Source organism: Bombyx mandarina, chromosome 07, assembly GCF_030267445.1.
Source record: "Bombyx mandarina strain Sakado chromosome 07, ASM3026744v2".
Classification (NCBI taxonomy): Eukaryota; Metazoa; Arthropoda; class Insecta; order Lepidoptera; family Bombycidae; genus Bombyx; species Bombyx mandarina.
In genome coordinates this window covers 185,081-197,323 of record NC_143214.1, presented here as the reverse complement: position 1 = coordinate 197,323, position 12,243 = coordinate 185,081, and the positions used below count along the sequence as shown (strand labels likewise).

General features: G+C 39.9%; 1 protein-coding gene across 1 annotated transcript in view; it reads left to right on the top strand.

The window, feature by feature from the left end:
- The window catches only part of LOC114250736 (rhodopsin, GQ-coupled), a 53,911-nt gene that overhangs the window by 14,030 nt on the left and 27,638 nt on the right, over window positions 1-12,243 (top strand). Inside the window, exons 2-3 of the mRNA XM_028184725.2 lie at window positions 2,036-2,381; window positions 4,368-4,544. Coding sequence (XP_028040526.2) covers window positions 2,106-2,381; window positions 4,368-4,544 — 453 coding nt within the window. The 5' untranslated portion in view covers window positions 2,036-2,105. The remainder of the gene's footprint in view (window positions 1-2,035; window positions 2,382-4,367; window positions 4,545-12,243) is intronic.

Below are 12,243 nucleotides of genomic sequence, written 5' to 3'. Positions count from 1 at the left end.
TCGTGCACAAACCGAAATTAAAATTAACATATATATAACATATAACTATAATGTTTTATCGTAGTGACCCTGGTTCAATTAAATTATTAAACCAAATTAATAAATTTATTCTATTTCATCGATCAATCCAAAACATTTATGCAAATTCTCAAGTGAATCGAACCATTTAATTGTTTTTTTCCTAGCTTTGTACAATTAATTTTAATTAAATTTATTTACAAAAGTCAGGGTAAAATTGTATGCTTATAATCATTTTTCCTTATCAAGTGTGGTGACTATACGTACGAATCTATTCTAGTTCTGTTACTTCTCTATATTTAAAGGAAAATGCAAATAATAAAATTACGCATCAACGTAAATAGTAATATTAATTTTATCTCATTAATATATTTGATTAAAACTTGAAGTCGTCGTGGCCTAAAGGATAAGACGTCCGGTGCATTCGTGTTGAAGCGATGCACCGGTGTTCGAATCCCGCAGGCGGGTACCAATTTTTTTAATTAAATACATATGTACTTAACAAATGCTCACGAATAACATCGTGTAGTAAAAATCAAACCCGCATAATTATAATTTGCATAACAACCGGTGGTAGGACGTCTTGTGAGTCCGCACGGATAGGTACCGCCACCCTGCCTATTTCTGCCGTGAAGCAGTAATGCGTTTCGGTTTCAAGGGGGGGGCAGCCGTTGTAACTATACTGAGACTTTTAGTACTCATATCTCAGGGTAGGTGGCAGCATTTACGATGAGATGTATATGGGCTCTGATAATCACTTAACACCAGCCGCGCCGTGAGCTTGTCCACCCAAATAAGCAATAAAATAAAAATAAAAAAATCGTAAAAAGACTACATTTGAAAATCATTAGTTTCTATAAATGCAATAGTTGCCCATGATCAATGTCACATATGTACACATCGAACACTATCAACAGTGATTACTAGTGCACAGTGTAGCCACGTGACGTATTAACTGATCCAAAAATAATTAAGCATAGTAGTAGTACATGCAGGATCTCGGGATCCGTCAAGATGTACGTCCACTCTGGTTCGAAGGAACCGCGATGCACTAAAAGGTATTATGATTAAGACGTTGACTGCCACATAAGTCGTGGCGCACTGAAGTAATTCTGTCGATTTATGCTACTAAGGCGCCGGAATATTATAATATTTGCATCTCGTTTTTACCATCGCACCGCCCGCCACCGGAGTGGAGTTCATCCATACTAGCTCGAGCCACTGCGGTCATCCACAGTGCGTTTCCAGAGGTCTTTTTTGCCACGTACCATCCGGCTATGGAATGAGCTCCCCTCCACGGTGTTTCCCGAGCGCTATGACATGTCCTTCTTCAAACGAGGCTTGTGGAGAGTATTAAGCGGTATGCAGCGGCTTGGCTCTGCCTCTGGCATTGCTGAAGTCCATGGGTGACGGTAACCACTCACCATCAGGTGGGCCGTATGCTCGTCTGCCTACAAGGGCAATAAAAAAAAAATCTAGTAGATTCTGGGAACGATGAATCCGATGATACTGAAAATGAATGTATTTCTAAGAGACCTAAAAGACTACAACATACATTAACAAACAAAAGAAGGCAAAGTTTGGCAATCCAGGCTCCTTAGTAACAAAAATTGACATAGTGACTTCAGTCAAAACAAAAAAAAAACCCGCTGAGTTTGTTTCGCCGGTTCTTCTCAGGACTGTGGCTTTTTTTGGAACCGGTGGTAGAGTTAACATTGTTATTTATATTTTGACATTCAACAAGTGTGTCATACTGACATCTAAGTTGAAATAAATGATTTTGAATTTGAATTTGAGTTTGAGTGCGCCGCGTAGGGCACCGGTGACCTACACGGCAGTCAACGTGTTAAGATTTGGACGACATGTTTCGAAGTTAGTGGTTGTGACCACGGGAGAATCGTCGTAAACAGAACTGCCTTAAAAAAGCAATTCATTCTATTCTAATGCAAACGTTAGAGACATCGCCTTTTTTCCGGTTAAGCACTACGCCCTATTTTAAGACATTTCTTTATTACAGGATCACGAGTGACGATGTGACTGGCGGTCACACTATACGATCGACTAAAGAGACAGCACGCGCCGCCGCCATGGAGAACATCATATCTCTGGACTTCACTGAGTCTGCACCACTAAACTTCTCCCAGTTTGACTTGAGGGCATTGAATCAAACCAACATCACATCAAGCTCAAGTTACATCAGCAGACGGCAGTTATTTGGGATCGTCGTGAAGATCGTGTACGCTATAGGAATAATTGGGAACACTATAGCTATCATCGCTTTGAGGAGAGGAGAGAGGAGGGTCCGCAACAGAAAGCATTTGCTGCTGCTAACCTCGCTGGCGGCTAACGACGTCGTCGCCTTGGTATGTATCGCTTCTTAGAGATCAAGACGGACCGCATGACCGCCGCCGCCTGCCTATGCCACTTAGGGTCGAAATATCGATTGTTTGTCGACTGACCTACCTTTGCAGCAGGAAAGCATGACTACTACGCGACTACTGAACCGCTGTCAATAAGATGAGAGACGTTCTCGATGGTTGGTTATGAAATAGTTAGCCACACGCGCCTTTTTATTGACATTACATGCAGAGTTAAAGCCCCATCTGATGGTAAGTAATCATAGACGCTCATGGCCTTCAGCAATGCCAAGTCAATGCCCACTACAAAAGTGTACCTAAAAATATTTAGCCTTTTAAACATAAGCTTAGAAACAAACGTTTGTTTCAAAAGTTAGGTAAAAGCTTTTACATGTAAGCGTCGTAGCTTGGGTTCAAGTCGTAAGTCTAGTATTAGGCTTGACACATAGGAAAATAATCTTGGTAGATTAGTTAAGCAGTTTAACAGCGTGGCATTTTCGTTACGTTATAAAATGCGTTTTTGTAAATCGCTAATTGAATTAAACTCACCAATATATAAATAATATATATTGATAGCAATTATTTATGTTTCACAATTTAATGAGTCCCCTTATTAAGTATGAATACAAACCAAACATTAATATTTGGACCTGAAACTTAATGTTAGGTCAGCATTAGCGTCCTTTCCGAACTTTCGTTTCATTATTCATAAATTGGCGAGTAAGCTCAGCTCTGCAGCATACGCAGTAAAAAAATTAGAATGTTAACAAACGCGGACACGGCTCGTTTAGTTTACTTTAGTTACTTCCACAGTGTCATGTCCTATGGCATCTTGCTATGGGGCAATGCGGCCGATGTAGAAATGATATTTATTCTGCAGAAAAGAGCTATACGTGCTATTTATAACATGCACTCAAGGGAATCTCTGAGGGAAAAATTTAAAGAAATTAAAGTTCTCACTATGCCATCCCAGTATATCTTTGAAAATTTGATGTATGTTCGTAAACATATTGAGGAGTTTCCTAAAATGTCGGACATACATAATAGAAATACTAGGAACAAACACAAGCTTGTTGTGCCGATGAGTAGGTTACATAAGATACGAAATTCATTCGGGTGTTTGTCTGTGCGCCTGTACAACAACATCCCACAAGATGTTCAGAACCTACATATACATAGGTTTAAGAAAACTATTAAAGAACATCTGTGCAATAAAGCTTACTATAAAGTCAATGATTATGTAGAAGATTGCACAAAGTGGGAATGAGTTGCTCGCTCCGGGCATTTCAATATTGTAATAATTGTTATGTTATAATTACTTATTGTAAAAATGAATATTTTAAAAAATCTAATATTAAAAAAATATATCTAATATTTCAAAAAAAAAAACAAAGAAAACATGCCCGCTGAGTTTCTTGCCAATTCTTCTCAGGACGGAGGCTAGTTCTTGTGAATTGGCGGTAGTTCTTTTGACGTTCAACAAGTATGTACTTTCATTTATGTTGAACACTTTTTTGATTTGATTTTATTTGATTTGATTAAACTAACATTTTCTTTAGACTAACCTGAGGTCGAAATCATGAAAAAAAAACAAATAAATCAATTAAACATTGTTTTGTTGTGCGGAGAAAAATAATGACAAATTCCGTTCACCGCTACGCGACTTGTCTATCTCTTTTTTTTTCTTCTTAGATTTGTGGACGAGCTCATAGCCCACCTGGTGTTAAGTGGCTACTGGAGCCCATATACATCTACAACGTAAATGCGCCACCCACCTGGAGATATAAGTTCTAAGGTCTCAGTGTAGTTACAACGGCTGCCCCACCCTTTAAACCGAAACGCATTACTGCTACACGGCAGAAATAGGCAGGGTGCTGGTACCTACCTGTGCAGACTCATAAGAGGTCCTACCACCAGTAATTACGCAAATTATAATCTGGAACTCGGCTACCAAATTTTAACTATTTATTACTTTGTTAAATTCTGTACCAGGTCGGCATGATGTGCACGATGGTGGTAACGGAGCAGGTGCCGGGAGTGAGCTCGAAGCAGTGGCTGTGCGCGACCAGGGTGGTGCTGCGGGTCTTCGGCATCGGCAGCGTGTGCATCGCCGTCACGATGGCGCTGGAGCGGTACCTCGCGCTGACGAGACCCTTCTTATATCAAAAGGTAAGCTCTTTGCGTTTATGTGCACCTAGTATTTCATCTTGGTTACCTTACAACACAAAATTATATGTTTTAATTAAGCTTAAATTTTCTGTAGTTTCACAAGTACCAAAATAATTGTTCATATTTATGTGCACCATGACGAATGCTTGTCGACAAAGAGGTTGACGTGCAACCTAACCCATGAATCAGCTCGCTGAGTTTCTCGCCGGATCTTCTCAGCGGGTCGCGATTCCGATCCGGTAGTAGATTCATTCGCGAAGCAATTGCTATTGAGTTGTTAGGTCTCCTTCGGAGGTGCTCGGGCAGCTGTTAGCAAATCCCACCCCTCCTGGCTGAGCCTTTGCTCGCCCACCTGTCCTGGTGAAACTGGAAAGGCATCCGGGCTACCAGTAATTTTTCAAATGCGAATCTTTAAAAAACGAATGCTTGTTTTTAATGTAATAAACAGGATCGTTTCCTGTTTATTATGAGATTTCCTACGTGATGATGGGCGCCTGGTACGATTTTTCCAGATTTCCAAATCGCTACTAAAACAAAAGGTCAGCTAGCGTTTATTTGAGTTTTCTCTTAAAAGCCAGTCACATAACAAAGAGCGCGGCGTTGGTTTAAAGGATTGTTTTTATTTACCGACACGATAACGGCAGATCGAAGTCGGGCCACAAAATGCATGGAGCCACTGTGACGCTTTTTCGCCGCGCGACACGGTGAAACCGGGATATTGTCGCTGATAAGTTACCACATAGAACATCAAAGCCGAAATATGAACAACAAACAATATTGTAGCGTGCATATTTAATTATTGTTCATTTTATAGAAAAATAAGAAGCTGGGAACACCCTGATAAACTTTATGACCATTTAAACATAGATTCGTTTTCACCTGTTGGTTCTTCTATGTTTGTTTACGTAGTGTTTCACGAAGCACTGTTTCCTAACAAAGCGTGGGTAGAACATAAAAGCGTAGGTCGGACAACTCGTCCAAAATACAAAATTACATCGACACGGTCAAGTCATTTTTATATCTTCATTAAGCTCGGCAATTGCAGACATTTTTAGATTAGAGCTGATCTAGAAAGTGCCCAGCGGTGTCCCTGGATGGCCTTTCATTAATTCTTTTTATTAACTGCTCAATTACCTTTTTATTAATTTATGTACCGACAGAAGGATGTGGCAGTAGAAAATAATAGAAACAAATCTTTAAGATACAATTATTGGCATTTGTTGCCAGGAGAACATTCATGTCGTTTATTGCGAAAAACTTTCTATCTATGATCATTCATAAACACACATAACAGAAGTACACATGATTATAGTTGTAGGCATTATAGCAGAACAACTAACTTTACTCGTGGTAGGACCTCTTGTGAGTCCGCACGGGTAGGTACCACCACCCCGCCTATTTCTGCCGTGAAGCAGTAATGCTTACTGGTGGTAAGACCTCTTGTGAGTCCGCACGGGTAGGTACTACCACCCCGCCTATTTCTGCCGTGAAGCAGTAATGCTTACTGGTGGTAAGACCTCTTGTGAGTCCGCACGGGTAGGTACTACCACCCCGCCTATTTCTGCCGTGAAGCAGTAATGCTTACTGGTGGTAGGACCTCTTGTGAGTCCGCACGGGTAGGTACTACCACCCCGCCTATTTCTGCCGTGAAGCAGTAATGCGTTTCGGTTTTAAGGGTGGGGCTGCCGTTGTAACTATACTGAGACCTTAGAACTTATATCTCAAGGTGTGTGGCGCATTTACGTTATAGGTGTCTATGGGCTCCAGTAACCACTTAACACCAGGTGGGCTGTGAGCTCGTCCACACATCGAAGCAATAAAAAAAAAAAAAAAAAACCTAAACAAAGCCGTCAGGCGAACTTCCTCGAGAGAATACAGGAATAATAAACAATAACCTCCTCTTACATTTATAGATACAAAGTTATAGCGTTTAATAGTCTTTGCCAACCCTCGGATGTTCCCATCACGAGCGTGCGTCTCTTCCGCCCGCCTGCATCGCCGATTAGTCAAGGTTCCTAGGGCTGTCTTGAAACAGAAAAGGGCCTTACGTTAAATGTAATTTCGAAATACTTCTCATTGTCTAGTCGATCCAGTGGTCCATGGCTTACTGACTAGTGCGGCGGGATGCGGAATGGATTTCCAGTCAAAGTATTCGGTTTATTGTCATAACTTTTCTTGTCTCATATATGTGTTTCCGGCACCCAGAGCAACATATACCTACACTCTTAGTTTGCCTTCCTCTAGCGGTACGATACGATGCTGCGTTCGGTACTTTTTCCGCTTTCAAATTTCACCGTACATTAAATGTACCAGAAATAAAGTTTATATTATAAGAAATCCGTTTTTTATATCAATAGGAGAAATTATTTAGTAAATATTTTATTGAAAGGCACATAAACCTTTAATACATATATATAAAAATAAGAAATATGGTATAGTTTACCAGATGAAGGATGGAGTCTAAGTGGGAAAGTTTCTTTAGTTGATTTATTAACGTAGAAGGGCGTCACGGCATTCCTCGTAATAGATCATTAGAAAGCAGGGCCACAAAAGTATGCCCAGAAGTCCTTAGTTGTCAGGCAGTGTGAGACCACTACACGCGGCAGGCACGTTGACCACCAAATTTCGAAAATATTCGGGTCGAAGCTATTCCAACTTTGCAGGCTTTGCGCTAGATGTAGGTAGATATTTTGAGCTTCGTCTCATTCGAGATCTGAACGAGGACTGTTAGCGGCTGAAGAATTATAGTTGGATTTCAACTCGACACCAACTGCTCCATCCAACGCGTAAGCGAAGTCCGGCGCTTTCCTCCTGATACAAAAAAGGCAGAAAGGTAGCACCAAACTATGCTACCAATGCGACTGTGGCATTCTTACGCAGTTGCCTAGAAAAGGTTTTATTATGAAATAACTAATGCGTAATTATATGATCGTTAACCCTATTCAAAGACAGTCCTATCACTTGGAAGATACATTTAAGTTAACAAGACCCTGTTATTATTGGTGGAAGATCGATCGGATCACTAAAAAAACAAGTTTGAAAAACTTGATTCTGTAAGTTCTGCAATTATAAAAGTAAGTAACTTGTTCCCAATTAATACTTTTCAACTATTTGCTTTATTTTGTTTTCAACAACATGGGATAATATAGATATAATAGAATTTGTTCGTGACCAAGTAAGTGGTTTCACATCTTTTATGATTGATGATGATGGTTGCAGTTTCGAAGCTGTGCACATAGCTCTTTGTGTTTAGCTAACTTCTATTATGTTGACAAAATTAGGTGATAATGTGTATTTGTACCTTTACAATACCTTACAGCAGGCTCACGTAAATCTGTAGTTAAGTTAGTCCTTTTCGGTCGACCACTTCTCTACGATGAAAATCTGTAGTTATAAAATTAACTAAACGTGTTTTAGCCTTATTTTCTAATTGCGCTAAATGTATGAAGGAGCCACGGCCCACCTAGATAAGTAGATTCCGTATCTCGTAGCCGTAGCAACGTGATTGCGACTACTCACCGTGCGACACCAGGTTATAATTATTGCCAGAAACCGGAAAACGTTGCGAGCGGATGTTATTAGTTCATCGCGGAAGTCCACCGTGCTAGGTACGTATTTCCTTAACACGTGGTTATTGTCAACGATTTCTGCCGCAAAGCAATAATGCATTTCAGTTTGAAGGGTGCGGCCACAGATTAATAAATAGTTACTGTTTGGCGCAGATAATGTACTGTAAAACTAAAACTTAAAACTCATATCTCAGGTTGGGTTATACTATTGAATTCTATAGGCTGAGGTAGCCACTTAAGATCAGGTGGACCGTGACCTCGCCCACCAATCTGAGCACTAAAAAAATAATAAAAAATGCAGTTACATTGAATTGGTATTATGACAATCAAGTAATGGATAACTCATAGCCCACCCGTCGACTCGCTCTAGACTCAATTGAGTTCAACGAGAAATTAACACAAAAACCCTCATAACTTTTTGTCTTCAATTAGAGAGAGAAATTCTGAACTTTAATTTGTCACACAGTTGGCGATTATATCATTATATATTCACTGGAACTAAACGTCACTATATCTTTATGAAATACTAGCTGACCCGGCAGACTTTGTAGTGCCTCAATCGAGAAATAAGAGACTTAACTTTTGTATAAAATAAACTTAAAACAAACAAAAGAAATCCGTCGGACGGGGGACACATCAAAGGAAACTCAAATTGTTATTTTTATTTAATTCCGAGCATTTTTATATTTATCTACCTTTTAAACATTTTCTGGACTTCCACAAATAATACAAGACCAAAATTAACCAAATCGGTCCAGCCGTTCTCGAATTTTAGCGAGAATAACGAACAGCAATTCATTTTTATATATAGAGATATAATTATTGATTTATGTAAATACAGAAAAAGAATCACATGTAGCATTTTATCTTTTTCATATTTATTAATCTAAATTTTATTGGAAATGTATTTAATATTAATAATTGGAAAACTATTGAATTGGTATATTTCATATTTCCCCATCTTCAAAAGCGATTACAAGCTCCGCCTTCGTCAGCAATTAAAAGAAAAGCTCTAAGAAACGGACTGGTCGCGTTTGTTTTGATTTCCCGCAAGCCAAAGTATTGCGCAGCACAATAAGGATAGCAATGCATAAGGCACTTACAAACAAAATAAATTTATCAGCGTACATTCTTAAAATAAGTATATATGCAAAGAGAAAACGATTTATTAGCTCTCAAAGGTTTCATGTTTTCAAATCATAACGCTGTTTTCAATTAGCTTTGGTCATTCGACCGACGAAAATCTGATATCAACTCCAGTGGAAGAATGGACTTCACAGCTGTCAACAGAATAACGGAGTGGAGAAGGGTCAAAGTTTATCCAACAAAATATTGTATTGTTCTGATGAACTGACATATTTTGATTGATTTTTCAATGACTTCAGCCGTGTGTGTTCAGGCTTGTGAAAGTTTATACTTATTCCTTAACAAAGTATAGCGTGTTCCAATTTAAAAAAAGAAAAGTAATAATTTTCTAAAGTCTTATGTATGTTGAAGTTATACTTCTTTAGGCGCGTTATGAAAAATTGATGAGAGTGAAATTTTACGATGCGCGCGCACCGTGACACAAAATTAACAAAATGAAGTTGCCCACTAAATCGCTCATTACAATACGACCGACGTAACTTGGCGAGTCTGAATATAGCCGCAGGTGAACTTTCCGAACCGTTTTTTTTTATTTTTTGCTACCTATGCTGATAGCCTTGAGAGGCTATTTCAGCTTCGCCCTAACGTTTGTAGGTGAGCTCGCGGGGCTCAACCGGAAAGTTGCTAACACTGACCCTAGCAAGAGCAGTGCTTCGCAGAATCTACCACCGGATCGGAAACGCGACCCACTGAGAAGATCCGGCGCGAAACTCAGTGGGCTGTGTCTATGGGTTAGTTCGCTCGTCGAGCCCTTCGTCGCAAGCGACGGGTTCGACGAGGACGGTGACCGGTGCTTGTGGTGCCTAAAAGCACCGTTAATGGGTCAGGAGGATCCGTAATGACGTGCTTTGGGCGACGTCGATGGTTTACCATTTGGTCTACTGGGTCGGGTATGTAATTTCCAGCGGCTGCGATGAGAGGGTTCTCATGTCGTGCCGCCTTCTCAAAATGGCGCAGCGATGCCGACTGTAGATACTTACTAAATGAGTCAAGCTCCAGGTCATCGTGGAGATCCACATTCCTAAGGAGCCATGGCGCTCCGACGGCTATCCTGAAGAATCGTGATTGAATAACCTGAAGGGATTTCAAGTGGGTGCGAGCTGCGTGAGCGAACACTACGCTTGCATACGTCATGACGGGGCGTATACAAGTTTTGTAGAGAGTTACCTTATTGCAGAGGGACAGTTTGCTTCGACTACAAAGCATTGGATAGAGTCGTCCTAGAATAAACGCGGCGCGGTCGCGTACCGTTTTTATATGGGGACGGAATGTCATCCCTCTGTCGAGGGTGACGCCTAGATAGGGTGACCTTCGAGGCCCACGGTATGGGCTGGCCAAAGAGAGTGATGGGGTTCCGAACCGTACCGAGAATTACCTAATTTATACGATGTCAAGAAAAGGGATGTCCAATATACGTGTTTGAGGATGTTGTTTAATCGATTTTTTTTCAAATTGATTAAAATTTAAATAAAAAAAGGAAAACAATTAATAAAAATAAAGTATAACTTCTTACGCGCGTAAATAAGTACACGCACCCTTTTTTATTTTTTGTACGTAATTTATATTTTAAAATAAATGCTCTTATTATTATGTACAAAGTTTTTATTCTCGAATTTCAATGAATTTCGGTAAATACTGAAAAACCACGGGCCTACGCCAAGTGGAGTTCATTTTCAGTTTTAGTTTCGTCTGATGTTTCGTCCTGCAAAATTTTCCGAACAATCCGACACGTATTTACAATTGTGGCTTATTGCGTGGTAAAAAATATATTTTTGGGTAAATCTAATAGCTTGATGGAGTGGTGAAGGTACTTTGGTATGACTCCAGTGCTCCAGTCCAGAAATAATAATAATATATTTTATTATTATTATTATTTAATATTATATTGGATTTCCAATATAATATTAAATAATGATTTCAGTGTAATTTATTATACTACATTATCACACTACAGTAGCCAATCAATAAACACAAGCTAATTTCCAACACTAAGTGTAGAGCGATTCATAATTAGGTCCTGCTTAAAATCGTATGTAAATAATTTCAACGAAAATACATTTAAATATATAAACACCCAGACACAGAACAAACAAACCGCTCGTCAAACGAATGTTTGCGTTAATATAATTTAATGAATAAAAAAGTTAATTGTATAAGTTATATTAGGTTAGCGGCTTTGTAACGTCCCTCTCATTGCTGATGTCCGTGAGCAACGCAGACTAATTACCATAATGGGAACTTTGTGCTGGTGTGCTGATAAATCTACGACACATGCTCAGGCTGCATAATCTCTATATTATTATATAAAAATGAATTGCTGTTCGTTAGTCTCGCTAAAACTCGAGAACGGCTTTTTTTTTTATTGCCTTTGAAGGCAGACTAGCGTACGGCGAGATTATGAAGGGAGTCTATCGAATGTGAGTCGTGGGATCCAACACCACACTCGCATAGATCACGATAACGAGCTTACGTACCACCCGGTGCGGTCACCGAGGCCGCAAGCTGTCCCGAGGGATGACTCACATGATCTTGTCAAAGTAAAGTTTAATCCTGATAACGATCTACCATCATTAAGCCGATATGGTCGACTTTACCCTCGCGACAGTATCACGTAACTACTATTACATTTGACTAATTAAGGCTAGTATTGCACATTGTTAGCGCGAAGTCTCGCGATCATGACGTCACTGGCTATAAAAGCTGGTATAAAAGATAATCTAGAATGGAAAAGTTTTATAATGGCTGACGCGCTCGGGGAATTCAAGGTTCTGTGACACCAGCAGAATTTCGAGCCCAGAGATGTTCCAGTAGACTGTTAGTATCTGGAGATCAGGCGACCGTCGCTCTGCACAGAAGGATAGGTGTAGTATAATGAAGGAAGCGGTAGGCAGCGGCTTGGCTCTGCTCCTGGCATTACTGAAGTCCATGGGCGACGGTAAGCATTCACCATCAGGTGGGCCGTATGCTCGTCTGCCTACAAGGGC